This window comes from Psammomys obesus, unplaced genomic scaffold (genome assembly GCF_907164565.1).
Source record: "Psammomys obesus unplaced genomic scaffold, mPsaObe1.curated_primary_1811, whole genome shotgun sequence".
Taxonomy (NCBI): domain Eukaryota; kingdom Metazoa; phylum Chordata; class Mammalia; order Rodentia; family Muridae; genus Psammomys; species Psammomys obesus.
Window position 1 is genome coordinate 20,223,376 of NW_026585797.1, and position 19,751 is coordinate 20,243,126.

At 44.4% G+C, this 19,751-nt stretch overlaps 1 protein-coding gene across 4 annotated transcripts in view; it reads right to left on the reverse strand.

The window, feature by feature from the left end:
• Positions 1-19,751, reverse strand: part of Akap7 (A-kinase anchoring protein 7) — a 128,062-nt gene that overhangs the window by 52,241 nt on the left and 56,070 nt on the right. For all 4 annotated transcript variants that reach the window (XR_008719248.1, XM_055599304.1, XM_055599302.1 and 1 more), the window contains exon 6: positions 19,376-19,488. Coding sequence is in view for 3 of the 4 variants with exons in the window: in XM_055599304.1 (XP_055455279.1) it covers positions 19,376-19,488 (113 nt within the window). In the remaining variant the exon portion in view is untranslated. The remainder of the gene's footprint in view (positions 1-19,375; positions 19,489-19,751) is intronic.

The window sequence follows — 19,751 nt, forward strand, 5'->3', positions numbered from 1 at the left end:
ATATCGCTCCATCAGAAGTTCGCAGCGTCTTTGCAGTGCGGACTCAACCTGGTCTAATGTTCCCCTCTTCCAGGGCATCAACTTTCCCTGCGAATCAGCGCTTTCCAGCATTCCGTGGTTAATGTAAGACATTGGTATATTAAAAAAAAAAAAAAAGAGGCAGGGCAAGATGGCAGCGCCGGGAGGACTCTCATTCTGAGGAGCAGCACAGCAGGATTGGCACAGTGACCAGCAATCAGAACTCGCGGCCATAAAACACAAGTGGTTGTGTTTCTCAGGTGAGAGGCTACCCCACGGTGGGGGATTCGATCAGCTTTAATTCACCCGGCAAAACCGCGGAAGAGATCCCCGTTCCGCCAGGCGCTTGGTCGCCAGCCCAGAGCTACCCGCCAGCGCAATCTGGTCACGGTCCCAGACTGAACTGTGGGCCCACAACACCATAGACTGGATTTCCCAGTCGAGAGATAACCCCACGGAGCAGGAAACAATTGGGACCGACCCCAGGTTACCCAGACATTCCCTGGAAAAGACTCGGGTTCCGCGGGTGCCCCAGGAGCCAGCCCGGACCCAGAGCCGGGAGGGACAAAGGCGCCTGCACAGAGCCCTGCCTGCGCGCGTGATTCGCCGCCTCAGATAGAACTGTGGGCACCAGGGCAACATGGCACCAGACTGCGTGTCTCTGGCAGGAGGAAACCCCCAGCGGAGGGGGTCAGCAGCTCTAACGCTTAGGACACCCAGCACCAAAACACTTCCTGGACTCACGCAGACTCTAATGCAGGCAGAAGCTCTGTGCTCTGCCGCCATTGTTGCGATCCCCTGGGGCACTGGGACACACAGCTGCATCCTCGGACCTGCAGGAGCCTAAGAGCCATTACAGCAGCCCTCAGATACTGTGCCAGGGATCGGCCAGTTGGCCCTGGCTGGACTGCCAAAACTGTAGGAATCCCTGATCCTTCAGGGGGGCGGCACCCACAGCGTCTGGACCAGAGTGGTGCCTACAGCCGCCATCCCAGACAGACACACACAGCTTCTGGTCCAGAGTGAGGCACCCAGCCTCCAGACCAGAACAGTGCCCCCAGGCGCCAACTCAACCTAGGTGCACATTCTCCAGGTCCAGAGCAGAGCAATCAGCCTTTGGCCCAGAGACTTGCTGAGTGCACCTCCCACTTTCTCAGACAGAACTGTGCGCCCCAGGATAACAGACTGAGTTTCCCTGTTGGGAGAAAACCTCATAGCTAGGGAATCAGCAGTTTCTTCAAGAGGACTGTACATGGAAATTTAGTGAGCAGCAGCACACTAAATTTATAACAAGAAACCCAGCAGTGGGGCAGCTGTCTTGAGAAATTTTATGGGTAAGAGGAGATCCCCCCCTGCCTAACATAGACCACAGCTACTACTCAGGGCTATAAACCTGAGGTGAGCAGTGGCATCTCCGGAGAAACACTGGCCATACAGTGACCATAACCAAAAAGCAGAGAAGGACTCCTTCAGGAAAAATCATCTTCCGGCCAAGGGGATACTCCCTACCTCAGGGCTCCAGGAAGCACAGAAACTAACAGCCAAAACCTAAATCAGCCCAATGGGTAGAGGCCAGCGTAAAGGCTTAACCAACAAAAGACAGAGCAATATGGCATCTCCAGAACCCAGCCATCCAGGGGCGAACAGCCCTGAACAATGCAGCATAATAGAAAATCAAGAAGATGACCTTACATCTATGTTGATGAAGAGAATAACAGAGGAAACAGATAAAATACGTAAAGAATTAGAGGAAGATAAAACCAAACAGATCATGGCTATCCGTAAAGAAATGGAGGAAGATAAAGACAAGCAAATTAGGGCCATCCGTGAAGAAATACGGGAAGATGCAGCCAAACAGCTTGTGGCCTTCAGAGAAGAAATAATTAAATCACTGAAAGAAATCAAAGAGACAGAGTTGAAGGAACTAAAAGAAAAAGAGGAAAATACAAGCAGACAGGTGAAGGAAGTAAACAAAACAACTCAAGACCTGAAGATAGAACTAGAAAAATTAAAGAAAACACAAATGGAGGAAATAATGGAGAGGAAGAATTTAGGGAAGAAAACAGGAACTACAGAGGTAAGCATAACCAACAGAATACAAGAAATGGAAGAAAGAATCTCAGGTGTAGAAGATACAATGGAAGAAATCGATATATCTGTCAAAGAAAATGTTAAATCCAAAAAATTCCTGACACAGACCGTCCAAGAAATCCAAGACAATATGAAAAGACAAAACCTAAGAATAATAGGAATAGAGGAAAAAGAAGACTCCCTTCTCCAAGGCCCAGAAAATATTTTCAACAAAATCATTGAAGAAAATTTCCCCAAGTTAAAGGAGAAGCCAATAAGGATACATGAGGCCTACAGAACACCCAACAAATTTGACCAGAAAAGAAAATCCTCCCGCCACATAATAATCAAAACAGGAAGTATACAGAACAAAGAAAAAATACTAAAAGCTGCAAGGGAAAAAGGCCAAGTAACATATAATGGCAAACCCATTAGAATCACACCAGACTTTTCAACAGAAACTATGAAAGCCAGAAGGACCTGGACAGATATCATGCAGACCCTAAGAGAACACAGATGTCAACCCAGGCTACTATACCCAGCAAAACTCTCAGTCCTCATAGACGGAGAAAACAAGATATTCAATGACAAAAACAAATTTCAACAATACCTACACACAAATCCAGCATTACAGAAGACACTGGAAGGGAAAATACAACCCAAGAAAATTAGCTTCTGTCAAGAAAACACAGGAAATAATTAACCTTACTACAGCAAAACAAAAAGCAACCAAGCACACAAACTTATGAACACAGCCAACATCAAAATCAAAGGATCTAACAGCCACTGGTCATTAATCTCTCTCAACATCAATGGACTCAACTCTCCAGTAAAAAGACACAGATTAACAGAATGGATACGTAAACAAAACCCAGCAATCTGTTGCATACAAGAAACACACCTAAGACACAAAGATAGACATTACCTGAGGGTAAAAGGTTGGAAGATGACTTTCCAAGCAAATGGACCCAAGAAACAAGCAGGAGTAGCCATTCTAATATCTGATAAAATAGACTTTCAACCAAAATTAATAAAAAGAGATGAGGAAGGACACTTCATACTCATCAAGGGAAAATTCCACCAGGAAGACATCACAATCCTGAACATCTATGCCCCAAATACAAGAGCACCCACATTTGTAAAAGAAACATTGATAAAATTTAAACCACATATAGATCCCCACACATTAATAGTGGGAGACTTCAACACCCCACTCTCAACAAAGGACAGGTCAACAAAACAGAAATTAAACAAAGAAACAATGTCTCTGACAGAGGTCATGAATCAAATGGACCTCACAGACATCTACAGAACTTTACACCCAAACACAAAAGAATTTACCTTCTTCTCAGCACCTCATGGAACCTTCTCCAAAATAGACCATATAGTTGGTCACAAAGCAAGCCTCAACAGATACAAGAAGACTGAAATAATCCCTTGTATCCTGTCTGATCACCATGGAATAAAGCTGGACTTCAACAACATCAGAAATAGCAAAAAGCCTACACACTCATGGAAACTGAACAACTTGTTACTAAATGACAGCTGGGTCAGGGAAGAAATAAAGAAAGAAATTAAAGCCTTTCTAGAACTCAATGAAAATGAAGACACAACATACCCTAACTTGTGGGACACAATGAAAGCAGTGCTAAGAGGAAAGTTCATAGCACTAAGTGCCTTCAAGAAGAAATTCGAGACAGCTCATTCAAGCAACTTAATGGCCCACTTAAAAACCCTAGAAAAAGAAGAAGCAGATACACCAAAAAGGAGTAGACGGCTGGAAATAATCAAACTCAGGGCTGAAATCAATCAATTAGAAACAAATAAAACAATTCAAAGAATCAATGAAACCAAGAGCTGGTTCTTTGAGAAAATCAACAAGATAGACAAACCCTTAGCCAAGCTAACTAAAAGGCAGAGAGACAACACCCAAATCAACAAAATCAGAAATGAAAGGGGGGACATAACTACAGACACTGAGGAAATCCAAACAATCATTAGGACTTACTTCAAAAGTCTATATGCCACAAAATTTGAAAATCTAAATGAAATAGACAATTTTCTTGATCGATTTGACTCACCAAAACTGAATCAGGACCAGGTAAATCAATTAAATAGTCCTATATCCCCCAAAGAAATAGAAGCAGTCATCAAAAGTCTCCCATCCAAAAAAAGCCCAGGACCAGATGGCTTCAGCGCAGAATTCTACCAGACCTTCAAAGAAGAGCTAACTCCAATTCTCTTCAAACTATTCCACAAAATAGAAACAGAAGGAACATTACCAAATTCATTCTACGAAGCCACAATCACCTTGGTACCTAAACCTCACAAAGACTCAACAAAGAAAGAGAATTTCAGGCCAATCTCCCTTATGAACATTGATGCAAAAATACTTAACAAAATACTTGCAAACCGGATCCAAGAACACATCAAAGATATTATCCACTATGACCAAGTAGGCTTCATCCCAGGTATGCAGGGGTGGTTCAATATACGGAAATCCATCAATGTGATCCACCATATTAACAAACTGAAAGAAAAAAACCACATGATAATCTCCCTAGATGCTGAAAAAGCATTTGACAAAATCCAACATCCATTCATGTTTAAAGTACTGGAGAGAACAGGGATACAAGGCACATATCTAAACATAGTAAAGGCGATATACAGCAAGCCTATAGCCAACATCAAACTGAACGGAGAGAAACTTAAAGCAATCCCTCTGAAATCAGGGACAAGACAAGGCTGCCCACTCTCTCCATATCTCTTCAACATAGTGCTGGAAGTCCTTGCTAGAGCAATAAGACAGTCGAAGGAGATCAAGGGGATACAGATGGGAAAAGAAGAAGTCAAATTATCACTATTTGCAGATGATATGATAGTATATATGAGTGACCCCAATAACTCTACCAGGGAACTCCTACAGCTGATAAACACCTTCAGCAAAGTGGCCGGATATAAAATTAACTCAAAAAAATCAGTAGCACTCCTGTATACAAAAGACAAAAGGGCTGAGAAAGAAATTAGAGAAACAACACCATTCACAATAGCCACAAATGACATAAAGTACCTTGGCGTAACCCTAACCAAGCAAGTCAAAGACTTGTATGAAAAAAATTTCAAGTCTCTGAAGAAAGAATTAGAGGAAGATATGAGAAGATGGAAAGATCTCCCATGCTCATGGCTTGGCAGGATTAACATAGTAAAAATGGCCATCTTACCAAAAGCAATCTACAGATTTAATGCAATTCCCATCAAATTGCCAACACAATTCTTTACAGACCTGGAAAGAAAAATTCTCAACTTCGTATGGAATAACAAGAAACCGAGAATTGCTAAAACAATCCTCTACAATAAAAGATCTTCTGGAGGTATCTCCATCCCTGATCTCAAGCTGTACTATAGAGCAACAGTTATAAAAACTGCATGGTACTGGCATAGAAACAGAATGGTGGATCAATGGAATCGAACAGAAGACCCAGAAATAAACCCACACACTTACGGACACCTGATTTTTGACAAAGATGCCAAAACCATACAATGGAAAAAAGATAGCATCTTCAACAAATGGTGCTGGTCCAACTGGATGTCTACATGTAGAAAAATGAAAATAGATCCATACTTATCACCCTGCACAAAACTGAAGTCCAAGTGGATCAAAGACCTCAACATAAAACCAGACACATTAAATCGGCTAGAAAAAAAAGTGGGGAATACCCTAGAACTCATTGGTACAGGAGAAAACTTCCTGAACAGAACACCAACAGCACAGGCTCTAAGAGCAACAATCAATAAATGGGACCTCATGAAATTGAAAAGCTTCTGTAAAGCAAAGGACACCGTCATCAAAACAAAGCGACTGCCTACAGATTGGGAAAGAATCATCACCAACCCTCTATCTGACAGAGGACTCATATCCAATATATATAAAGAACTAAACAAGCTGAAAAGCAACAAACCAAGTAATCCACTTAAAAAATGGGGAACAGAGCTAAAGAGAGAATTCTCTGCAGAGGAATATCGAATGGCAGAGAAGCACTTAAAGAAATGCTCAACCTCATTAGCCATTAGGGAAATGCAAATCAAAACAACCCTAAGATTTCACCTTACACCCATCAGAATGGCCAAGATGAAAATCTCAAGGGACAACACATGCTGGAGAGGTTGTGGAGAAAGGGGAACCCTTCTCCACTGCTGGTGGGAATGTAAACTGGTACAACCACTCTGGAAATCAATCTGGCGCTTTCTCAGACAACTAGGAATAGCGCTTCCTCAAGATCCAGCCATACCACTCCTAGGCATATACCCAAAAGAGGCACAAGTACACAAGAAGGACATTTGTTCAACCATGTTTGTAGCAGCTTTATTTGTAATAGCCAGAAGCTGGAAACAACCCAGATGCCCCTCAACTGAAGAATGGATGCAGAAACTGTGGTACATCTATACAATGGAGTATTACTCAGCAATGAAAAATAAGGAAATCATGAAATTTGCAGGTAAATGGTGGGACCTGGAAAGGATCATCCTGAGTGAGTTGACCCAGAAGCAAAAAGACACTCACGGTATATACTCACTCATATAAACATACAATATAGAATAAACCCACTAAAAGCTGTACATCTAAACAAACTAAGCAAAAGAGAGGACCCTAACTAAAATGTTCAATCCCCATCCTGAAAGGCAAAGAGGATGTACATCAGAAGAAAACGAAAATAGGAAACAACCTCTGAACCCGCTACAGAGGGCCTCTGAAAGCCAGAAGAAAACAGGAAACAACCTTGAAACCTGCCACAGAGGACCTCTGAAAGCTTCTGCAGTATAGACTGTCAAAGCAGATGCTGAGCCTGATGGCCAACTGATGGGCAGAGTGAATGGAATTTTATGTAAGAAGTGGGAAATAGTAAGAGCTGGAGGGAACGGGAACTCCACAAGCAGAGCAACAGAACAAGATAATTTGAACACAGGGAACTTCCCAGAGACTCATACTCCAACCAAGGACTATTTGTGGAGATGACCTGGAACCCCTGCACAGGTGTAGCCCATGGCAGTTCAGTGTCCAAGTGGGTTCCATAGTAATGGGAAGAGGGACTGCCTCTGACATAATCTGATTGGCCTGCTCGTTGATCACTTCCCCCTGAGGGGGGAGCAGCCTTACCAGGCCACAGTAGAGGACAATGCAGCCACTTTTGATGAGAACTGATAGACTAAGATCAGAAAGAAGGAGAGGAGGACCTCCCCTATCAGTGGACTTGGGGAGTGGCATGCATGCAGAAAGGGGAGGGAGGGTGGGATCGGCAGGGGAGGAGGGAGGGGCTCATGGGGGGATACAAAATGAATAAAGTGTAATTAATAAAAAAATAAAAGATTTAAATAAAAAAAAAAAAAGTTCCGGGCCTGAAAGGTAGTGACGCTGCTCCACAGAAGACTATTTAGAAATAAGGCCATGCACAAAGCCCTAGCACATCAGTTTTACCTGCCACTGTGACAATGGCCTACATTTTGCAACATATGTACGTGGTGATAAAACGCATCCTGCATTCACAGGTCAGAAGTTCAGAGCACAGAACCATTCATCCAAGTTAGATTTTCTACAGACAGAACTTCAGACCTACCCATAGTGCAGACACAGCCCAAATAAGAGGGGAACACCCAGAGTGCACTGAAAGTAATGCCCAGTGACGAATAATTCAGATGCATCTACAGGCACCACTTCCTGAATCCCTATGATTAAGCAAGACAGACCTGACGCACTTGGCAGCACACCCTGACCCTGTGTGCTCCCTGCTCCCTCCTCTTCATGAACTCTTCTTCCCTGCTCATGAACTAGACTCATTTCCCAGACTCACACCCATCACCCTTCTTTCTCCTCAACTCTCCATTATCCCCCTCATCAATGTTTTCCTCAACATAAGGCCTAACTTCAGCTAATGCATCCTGTCCTAGCTGTGCAGGAGAATTCCCTCTGTCCACTCACCTCAGATGCCCCAGCCTCACAGAGCAAGTGTTGGGACAGCGCCACTACCTTTTTTTTTTTTTTTAATATACCAATAGCTTGTTCACATTAATCACTGAATGTTGGAAAGTGTTGATTAGCAGGGAGGGGTGCTGCACTGGAAGAGGAAAACATTAGATCGGGTTGTAAGTCTACAGAACACCCCCACTGAGAGCCTCTGATGTAGGCATGCGATCTCCGGTGCTTACAAGTGAATGGCTAGGGGACAGCGTGAGTGTGTGTGTGCTGCCTGCCCTGAGAGGCAGGAGCAAAGGGGCCTCATGCATTGGGCTTTCTCTTCCTGTTTGCTTGAAGATATTCCCTGAATATTACATTAAACAAAATGTAATTTAGTATGGGGAGAAACCGAAGTTAATATGACAGCCATTAAACAGGTGACCCAGGAGATGGGTGAAGTCCTAAAACCAACTCAAAAAAAGTAATCTTTCTCTCTAGGTAAAACAAGAAATGTATCCAATGACTCATGGCATAGACTGCTCTGCAATATAGTTTATTTTCAGCCTGCATTGTACCCTTCCTTCTGTCCACATTCCAAAATTAAACGTTTAGTTATTAATTGTCTCTTTCTCTATTCCGGATATAATTACCTAGGTTACATACATGTTCTAAGGAACTCGGGGTCAATGTGTATCTTTGAAATCAGATTACATATCGTTTCTTCAAAGGCACAGTAAAAAAAAAAAAAAAAAAAAAGTCATGAGAACTCATTGGTAAATTCCACACTCACTTTTCTTTTAAAGAGTTTAAAAATAAAGGATCACTCCAGTTTCAAGTAAACCGACAGTACTAAAATAAGCCATGTACCTAGTAGGAAAAGAAAAACTTAGTATTACTGGATGACAGAGCTAAAGAAATTGCATAAACTGTGTGTGCCCAGCATGTGCTGTCTTAAGCGCATGACCCCAGGAAAGCTAGACTACCCAAGCCTGACCTACCCTTCCTGTGTCCGCCCCAGCCTCGCTTTGTACACGGCGGGCACCGGCCAAGAGGCTTGTGTCTGGTCAAGGTATCAAGGATTTCCCCGGACCTTTTCGGGGGACCCCTCCCAGCCCTGACTTAATTCTTTTGCCCTTTCCAGAAGGCGGAGCAGGCAAGCACGGGAAGTGTAGCTCCAGAGAGGGTTTTAACCGGAGAGGGCCGAACACTAAAAGCGGAGACTCTAGGGGGCGGCAGCGGAAGAGTCTCCTGGGCGGGAGCAGAGAAGGGCTCTGGCCTGAAGGGAAGCTGTGCGCCTTTACCACAATCCAATCCAGACAGGCCGCTTAGGCTCTGGCCATCGGCTTGAGGACGGTGTAAAAACAGTGGCGCACACAGGCCTTCAAGATGATGACACGCATCTGCCAATAGTGAAAAACGCCGCTGCCAACTTGGCTTCAAGGACAAAACCAGGACTCCGGTAGCTAAGCGTGGCTAGCTAGTGCCAGGAGTCCAGCTGTGCCAGGCCAGCTTTCTTACATGGTGCTGAGTACCCAAATCAGGTCCTCACGCTTGCGCGACCAGCGCATGACTGACTGCGCCATCTCCCCGGGAGCCGTCGTTCTGTTTTTCAAGTATCTCTTTTCCTGAGACTAGGACTCCAGTGAATCAAGGCAATAAAGCAGCTCATATTTAGGAGTGGGAATACACTTCCAATCATACTTCAGTGCGTTAGCCTTCATGTCTGCTCAGATGGAGAGGGGGCTCTCAGGAAAAACACCGCGTTTCTTTCTTTCTGCGGGTAATTAGAATGAGCAGCAGCCGGCTGCCCGACGAGCCTGCCCAATCCCTCCCGCGATAAAAACCCCACTACCACACAAATAACTTCGGCTGGTTTGCTTGCGTGCGGCTTCTATTCGTTTTATGGCCACAGATTCCCTTTGGCCTCCACCCAGCATTAACCCACTGTGGAGGCATGCCAGTCCGCTACAAGATTATAACGGTCCATTTTCTCTTTTATCCTTGATTGGGAAAATGGACTTAATCACCAGCTGATGCACATTCCAAAATCCCTGAAAATGTCTTTTTATGGAAAAAAAAATTTCCTGTCACTCCTGGTAAAATTTGAGACAGAACCTTTATATTTAATATACTCAAAGCAACCAAAGGCAATTCTAATTAGCCACCTTGGTACTGTACCTTTTTAAGACAACTTCCAAAACTCATTTTTTAAAAAATTAAACTATAATTTCGTCTGTGGGTTCAAATGAGTAAAAATGTTCAGACACACTGTATTTTTAATGAGAAGTTTCAGCCAAGACTAACCTACCAAGAACAGTATTTCCAGCAGCGTGAGCAGGGCAGCGGCCTTAGATTTCCGCCGGGAGCGGCAGTGGTCCTGGCGCGCTTGGGTTTGGCGCATTCGGTCATTCTAGACAGGCGTGGCGTCAGAGCGCCCCTGCAGTGCCGCGCTAGCCATACGCAGGGAGCCCAGAGGTGTGACGGGCTGGTAACACAGTGAAGAAGGGTGACAGCTGAAAAGATGACCCCAGAGGGACACCAGGGAAGGCGAGGAAGCTGCAGGCACAGGAACTTCAAACCACATTTAGTCCTTTGACCAAAACAACTTTGGACGTCATCAGCGATCTAGCCTCTTGGAGGGATGCGGTTACTCCGGTGCACTGGAAGATGCCAATCAAACTCGACGTCAGGGAGGCTACGCTAGCTGGTTACCCAGCACAGACGAGCCTGCTCACTGCCTCTGCGTTGTCTCGGAGAAATAGTCCAGCAAGTGTTTCTGGCATTATTTCTGTGCCCACTGTGGGCACAAGGCAGGGCTCTCTGCTCTTCTATTCCAGAAAAGCCCTCAGCTGATTCTGCCTCCAAGCTCAGGTTACTAAGAAAAAATTCTAAAACTAACCACAGGCACAGGCAAGCTGAATTATGGTAAAATTGGAGGTGGGGGGAAGGGGACGTGTGGTGAATGCCTGTAATCCCAGCACTGGGGGAGGCAGAAGCAGGCAGATCTCTGTGAGTTCCAGGCCAGCCTGGTCTACAAAGCCAGTCTTGGACAGCCAAGGCTACACAGTGAAACCTTGTCTCAAAAAACAACATCAAAAAAGGGGGGGGGGCTAGTTTTTGACATTGAATTCTTCCCTAGGGCTGTTCAGGCACTTTGCTGTGCTGAACCCATTCTTTGCGGCATGAGGTCTCCTTCCTTCAGGACTTCACGGAAACTATGCTGGACTATAGAATTAGTGGCAATTAATTTCTCCTAAAGTTCAGATGGATACTAATTCCCATCCCTAGTTACACTGTTTCTGCACTCCTGGGGCTTACTGGCCAATCAGTCTAGCCCAACTGGTAAGCTTCAAACCAAGGAGCCACTCTGTCTCAAAGGACATGGCCAGCATTTCTAAGGATAATACCCAAGGCTCTTGTCTCCATGCACATGCACACAAATGAGCATACAGACACACAAACACACATGCACACAAGCTTTAGTGGTCCGAGTAAGAATGGCCCCAACGGACTCATACATTTAAATGCTTGGTCCCAAGCTGATTAGGAGGTGCGGCCTGAGGAGGCAAGTCACTGGTGGGGTGGGGGGAGGGCGGTAGGGGAGAGCAGGCTTTGGGGTTTCAAAAGCTGGCAATGTTCCCAGTGCCTCTTTTCTCTGCCTTGTACTTGTAGATCAAAATGTAAGCTCTCAGACCAAAAAAAAAAAAAAAAAAAAAAGTCCCTGTTGAAGGGAGCTCAGCCATGTGAAGGTGTGTTATGCTACACAGAGACGTGCTATGCTGCGTAAAGACGTGCTATATTAGGTAGAAACGTGCTGCATAAGCACAGAGCGCAGCACAGTCGCCTTGACCCATGACATGTCCAAAGGAACCTGCGGTGAACGTGTGACATTCAATAAACGGCTGAACGTTGAGCTCCTGAGTCCGATTACTCTACTTAGCTCAGCGTTGTTGGCCTCTGCTCAGCCGTGTAATTCCTGAAACCCCGAAGACGTTCTCTGGGAAAAACTTTTCAGAAAAAAAAAAAAAAAATGCTAATGAAAACACTTGCTTTGAATCTCCACTGCACTCTGAAGACTTAATATGAGGGTGACTGTGTCATTTCTCTCTAAGATAACCAGGCCCAACAGGGAGTCAATAAAGCAGTAAGTTAGCTCTCCGTCTACCATTCCCCACACATTTGTATGGCGGTCAGGCTATTCCTTGCTTTACGCTACTCCACGTTGTGTAAGACACTGGCTTTCAAGCTGTACCACGGCCAGGATGAGTCCACTTCGCAAACACCATTTTATAGACATCAACACTATCCAGACACCCACAAGGCACTCACCGATACACAATGCAGTCTTAAAAGGAAAAAGGCATCACCCACAAGCTTAGAAAAAATAGACTCAGGCCATATGAGATCAAAGACACATTAAAACCTTAAGGAAAACAGGCCAGGAATTTATCAAACACACCAGACCCTCACCTAGACCTCATAAGAAGATCTAAGGCTGAGACTCATTTAAAGATGGAGGCAGCCACCAGTAGCTGCAGGGCCGCGGGCTGACTGGCAAAGAACTTCCAACTGTCCTCGGGGCTACATCTCAGCTCGCCCGCATTGTGGACACTGCTGTTCATCCCACCTGTTCTTCCACCCAGAGCAGTCCTGCCCTTCAGCTCTGCAGCCTCCCAGACCCACATTTCACCCTTGCAGTTCAACTTGACCCTGACCCGCAGTTCAAGCGGGTTCAACTACATCCTGCTTCTGAGTTTCCAGCAACAATCCAGCTGGGTTCATCAAGCTAATCACTGAAGTGACCCTCTGTCTCTGCTTCAGCCCCCCCTAAGGCCTCTTTGAGCTCCCTGAAATCTTCGGCTATGTCATCTTTAACTCTTTCATAACTCTTCCCACAATCTATATATAGATACAGAGAAACAGATACAATTTGAATTGCCTGACTAAAGTGTTAATATTGGCAGTTGAGATTGGGTTGGAACTTGTTTTCCAACGGCCAGCTGCCAAGGGAAACAGAGATCACACAACAAACCACAGCCAAATGAAACCTGCAAGGCCTGGGAGTTTATTGCCTTTCAATAAATTCTGACATTGTAGAAACGCACGCACGACCTTGTCTGACTGACTCTGGCACAGCAAGCTTGCAACAGTTTCTAGATTCTTCAAGACACTCAAAGTACACAGAGGTACAAAGTTTGCATTCTGGTAGGTTTACCTTTGTGGATACCATCTGCAATCATTAGACAATCATAAACCTTAGCTAGGCTTTTATCCCTGTGTGGAAACCGAGCACACGGCAGACAATGTGCAAGACTGCGTTACAGGCACACTGAAGCAAGTGAAGAGAAGCAGTGTACTCGACGGCGCGCTGACAAACGGCATGGAGAGCATTTCAGAAGAAATTATAATTCTACCTGACGTTAGACTGCATTGAACCTTTAGCATTAACAGCCCTCCATACAAAGGGAGGGGTGTTTTCAATGTACTTGGTGATGTAAAAAAGACTCAAAAGTAAGAAACAGACGCCATTAAGCTGTTAGCTCTGGTTCCAAGAATTTGTGGTCTCAAGGGGTTTGTGCTGGAGTGGAGGCTCCCAATAAAACTTAACGAAGTCTGATCCCAGACACGCAGGAAGGGGTTACTCCCTCTGTAGGACAGCTTGTGTCTGCTTCCAGGAACTGGGTGGAGGCTGTGGTAGTGCTGTCTCTAAGGCTGTCTGAGGCAGAACTTCCTCCCTCTGCTGGAGTTCTGGGACAGTTTACCCATCCTGTCCCCCATATCAGAAAATATACCCTCATGCATGAGTCCCCCCAGTTGTGGCTGTAGGGACTTCCTCCCTTTCTGAAGGTGATACGCCTGGGACACGCCTCTTCCTCAGCCACTCCCATACTGCATGCCTTCTTCCTCTGCAGTGGGAATCTGGAGTGATCCTCATCTTCCACCAAGAGGGTCCCTCCCCCACCCAAAGGAGGTCCTGCTGGTCCTTGTTGCTTCTGACCAGACTTGCACAGAATTTGGTATCTAAAATAATTCTCCATCTCTTGGTTTCACTAAGGATGCTGTGTATACAGGGGCATGGCAACACACACCTGTAACTCTAGCACTGCGGTGTGGGGGCAGACACAGAAGTTCCTTACAAGTGTGAAGGCAGTCTGGTCTGTTGGTATAATGTTCTTTTAAAATGTATATGCCTTACCCTTGTTAATTCAAATGCTGATTTCCCCACCCCCAACTCTCTGGTTTCAATCTGGATATTGCATTGCGATAATCATTATAAGCATCCTGTCTCAACTCTGTGTAAACAGAACAAAATAAAGCAACTAGATACAATGTTGTGCAATGGGAGGAGCCAGAGGACAGGAAAGAGGGGAGGAGCCAGAAGGCAGGAAAGGAGTGGGAGGAGAGAGAGGAGGAGAGCAGAGCTGGAGGAGAGATCTTGGAGGATGTGGAGCATGAACCAGACCTAAGATTTCACAAAAAGCAAGTATAATGTGGGAAATTTAAATGTTAGGAAACTGAGGGCTTGGAGGTTTCGGAGGGAGTAAATATTGCCCAGCACTGTGTTCTAGGTTAACTAAAAACCCAGTCTCTGTGTGGTGATTTGGTTTTACAGCTGCTGAGGATTAACAGCAGCATTACTAGAAGATAAACCAATAGTGAATTTTAACCGCTTACAACACTGGTCTACACTGTGAGTTCCCGGCCAGCCAGGAATACCAATGAGATCCTGTGTCAAAAACACAAAAAGATGTTGTAGGGGCTGTTCCCCATTGTCCTCATAGTCATGTGTGTTGTCAGGAGGTTTCTAAATTGCCACCACCTTCCTAGAAGAACTTGAAGATGTTCCTCTATCACTCTCCTTCTGTACATACAGGAAAGCCAGCTGGAGGTTCAAAGCAAGATAAAAACCATCATTATAAAATGTAATCAGACTATTTGTCATAATTGTCCACCAAGTAGATACATCAGAACAGGTGGAAAGATTGCTTGCCCCTATGACATAGAGGCACTCTGTGATTTTGCTGGGGCTATAAAACAAGATAATTCATGTTCCTTCAAATTTATTTTAGAGAGTTCCCCTCAAAGAGTAGTGGGTTTGGTGTCCTATTTATAAGTGGTTTACCAAGAGCCACAATGGGCCTACAGATGGAGCTTGGCTGGCAGAATGCTTCCCAAGTGTGCACAGGCTCTGTCCAAGATGTTAATGAGATATTTTACCTTCCTAAACAAACTGTTACAGCTCCAGCTTTGAATTTTTCCTCAAGTTTACCATGGATAATAACTTTTCATGTCATTAAAAGATGACAATGACTACATAAGAGAAGGGAAACTAATCTCCCTGACAGCGTCACCTACAGTTAACACAGCGTGGGCTGTCTGTCTGTCCTGCTGTCTTGAAGGTTGCCTCTGCTAATCTACAGATATTCTCTGCCTGGCACACTACTTTTTTTTTTTTTAAAGCGGTAATCATCGATCCCAAAATAGCACCACCAGTATCTTGGGATTGCTTCAGTATCACACCCAAAATTAATTCACCAAGACCGTCTTCCATTGGAAACCAGCACAATCCTAACCAGTTGAGTAGGAATCCTTGATATTCCAAAGAGAGCTCACTGAAAGCTAGGGATACTGAGGTCAGCTCTATTCACCCGTACACCAGAAAAATCACTGGCTAAAGGAGCACTGACAAGGTCACTCTTTACCTCTGAAATGCATTCAAAAAGACACGGTAAGAGTTCTGCAAAGCAACCTCTGACACGTTCTTATAGGTCTCTAACTAAAACACACATTCTAAACTTCATTTACTTTCTTGTACTATCATTATGTCCTTCTAGTTATATACTTTAACAGATGCTTAAATCGTTGATATAAGCTTTACATAACTGACTTAAAAATCCCTCTACTGTAGACGTTATTTCTAACCTTTCTCTATGATTGCCAGCGTTTCCATGAGCATCTTCATGCACGAAGAACTTCCTTTTCAAGGTGATTCATGATAATATCAGCAACAAAGGCATCTTTGTTAAAGAACACACTTTCAAGTGTTATTTAGATTTCTGTGTTTCACTTCACACATATGAGTAATTTGTCTGCGTCTATGTTTGTGCTCCATGTTTATGGCCGGTGTCCATGGAGGTCAAAAGAGGACATCAGGTCCCCTGGAACTGGAGTTACAGGGTAACTGTGAGTCTCCATGCATACTAGGAGCTGGACCAGAATCCTCTGCAAAAGCAACAAGTGCTCTTAACCGCTGAGCTATCTCTCCAGCCTCAATAATACACTTTTTTTGTAGTAGTATTTTTCAGTGCTGGCTACATGCTTGACAACCCAAAGGGCTGTTCCATTCTTCAAGCCACTATTTACAATCTTGGCCGTCCTTACACCAGGAATTGACCTAACAAATGTTGCTCTCAGATACCATGATTGGCACTAGAGATCGAACCCATTGTAGCACCAGCCCTACACCAAACAATCAGTTCCCTAAGGTGACAGCAACCTTCCAAGGAAACTGAATGTGGATGCTTATTGCCCCAGCGCTTCTGTAGCAAAGAAACAGAACGCAAGCAACCGCCAAGGGAGAGGTGTCCAAGGTACCACAAATGGAACCGACATATGAAGGTTTATTCGTGGTCAGGTGTGGTTACACATCTCAATCCTGATGCTAAAGAGACTCAGGCAAGAGCTCAAGTTTGAGGCTAGCCTGGCCTACACAGTGAAGCCCTGCATCATCATGAACAAAGTTTCATTACTTTCATTCTATAGGATGATATATATATTGAACTGTCTACATAGCACAACTACTTTACAATCAAAACAACTTTTAAAATAAAAAATAAAGTACTTGAAGTGACTCGCATCCCACACATAAGTAGGAAAGGCGACTATTACCACACCCCTCTCTCGTTTACTTTCTTATCCACCTAAAGAACAATGGAAGTTGGTGAGTACAGCCCAGGATAGTTCATTTTAGGCTCAACTTGCTTGGATCACAGGGTACCTTAGAGGCCACTGGCATACTGTTTCATTACTGCCCAGGAGGGAGTTTCCAGGGGAAAGCAGCCTGCCAGTCAGCCTGCAGGAGACGGGAAGTGCAGACAGGCACTAAATGGGCAGAGGCCCCACCTTTTATGTACGTTTTCAGTTCTCTGTGGTCAACCACATTTTAAAAGTAGTCGATAGAAAATACCACCACCATCCCTGGTGGTACAGACATGTAGTTCTGGGGGACTGAGGACTATGAATTCTAGCAGCCCTTTGCCAACGTAGCCACACTACACAGAGACCTCCCGGCAGCCACTCAGTGACCATATCAGCTATAAGAACTGACTGTCATGGCGTCACAGTGCACACATTTAAATAATTCATACTTTTACCTAACAATGCCCCCAAGGTGCATAGTAATGATGATACATTTGACATACCAAAGATAAGGCAGAGCTTGCTTCTTGAGTGAACACACACAGGGAGAAAACAACATACATAGTGATAAGCATTATCTGTGGTTTCAGGCATTTAATGGGAGGCCTTGTTACATCTCCTCCACAGAGAAGAGAGAGACTACTGTAATTTGTTTTTTATAGATTAAGACTTCTAATCTATAGAGAATGCAATCTGATTTCAAGATTATACACCATTGATTACCAACAGAGGTCTAAGCCACCAGTCCCTGGCATGTAATAGCTACCAAATTTTATGAAATGTTTACGGTTTGCAACAGAAGCTTGCCATATATAGAAATGAATGTGAGTGAATTCGGGTTGGCTGGTGGGAGGGAAGAGACTGAGAGTAAGACAGGTTCCTAGACGCAGAGACTGGACTCCAAAACTCAAGGATGTGACCTCATTGTCTTGTATCCTCTTCCTCCGGGGCGAGGAAGACAGTTCTGAGCAGCTAATGTCAAGAATTCATACAGGAACAGTCTGAGAGGTCAAAATCTGCATCCTGTAGCATTTAGACATCTAGGTGTCACTGGGTGATCCCATTGTATGCTAATATTGTGAAGACAAAGCAACATTCTGAAAGAGGGGAATTACCTTTACCACTGATTTGTCACTCTGGGATTAAGTTCTGAAAGAGGGGAATTACCTTTACCACTGATTTGTCACTCTGGGATTAAGTGTGAAACCACTTGGAAGAAGGCAATCCATTGAAAGCAGAACAAGAAAGATAATGAGTGAGAAGTCAGCAGTCAGTCAACATGATATGCAGGTCATCAATCAAGACTGCAAAAACTATCACAATAATCGCTTTTCCTAGAGTGGTATGTAATCATGCCTTATGTTGATATTAGTGAGTGTTTCACATAGCAAGATGTCTTTTTGAGGACACCTTTAACAACAGTTTGTAGGAAGCTCACAAGCACAGGAGGAATTACCCAAACCCATGTTTTAAAGAACAAAAAAAAACGATTCTGAGAACAGAACATGCTAAACTTGGCGCATGGGTGGGAGATGGAGGAGGTGAGGGGTTCTACTTATTAACGAGCAGCAGACGAGCCTTAACAAGAGCAAAGGGAATGCAAAGCAGGCAGTGGACACCCATCTGTACGTTCCTGTCAGAAATTGTGATAAAACAGAGGCCAGCAGATGACTTAATTTGCATAAGGAACCCCTAGGCTGAAATGTAAATATGAAGAAAAGGTGAGCGTGTGCTTGTGTGCATGCGTGCGTGCATGCATGCATGCGTGTATACCTATGTATGTGTGTGGGTGGGGGTAAAATCACCCAATGCTGAAGGAAGTTAAAACACACTTTTCCTAGCTTGTCACTGTAGCCCACCCATATAGGGAGAAGTACAGGGAGGGGAAGGGTCCCATGGATCCTTTTTCATCCAGGCCATGGTACCCTTGTTCCAGGACCTGAGTAGAGATGATTGCTGAAAGCGCAAGACTGTCTTTTGGAATCATTGAAAAACCTACAAAAAATAGAGCCCAAAAGCATCCCTCAGCCTGGGCTTGAGCAGCAGCTGAACAGAGGCTAGCATCCTCAGAAGCCCTGAGAGCTAGGTGCAGGAAGCAGAAACCATAAGCAAGAAAGCAGCACAACTGACCTCTGGCACCATCTAGAGGCTTCTCCAGGGACAAATCGGAAAAAAAAAAAAAAAAGCTACAGCAGTTGGGGTCAGTGTGCCCACAACAGCCACTCAGCAAAGGAGGCTGTAACAGGCTCCTAGGAACACTTGGATCTTCAGCACTCTTGGTTTAGAACTGAATTGACCTGGAGTCCCAGGAACAAGAAGGTTAGGGTGCCAAAAACATAAAATGTCATTAACACCCCCAACCATGCTGAAGACTGGTGAGTCCTAGAAAATATGACCAGGATACAAATGAGCTCTCACCTTCTTCCAGAGCATCGGTGCTTTTGAGAGCTTCATAAAGGTCAAGTGAGGCTTAAAACTTCTGCTTTCCCCAGCCAGGATGCCTTTCTCTTGAAATGTTCTCTTCGCAGTCTCTGAAGAAAATAAAAATAACGCAAAAATGCTACTGTAACACATACTTATCTTTGTTTATTAACAGGCTGATTCAAGAGATGACTGATTCCATTACAAGGAAGATCATATATGGTTTCCAATTTGTGTTTTTATGGTTTCTGTGTGTGTGTGTGTCTATGTGTGTGTTTCTCGTGCCTTTTTCTTTGTTTTCATTTTGTTTTATTTGCCTGTTTGTTTCTGAGAGAGAAGGCATGGAGTTAGAAGGGTGAGGAGGATCTGGGAG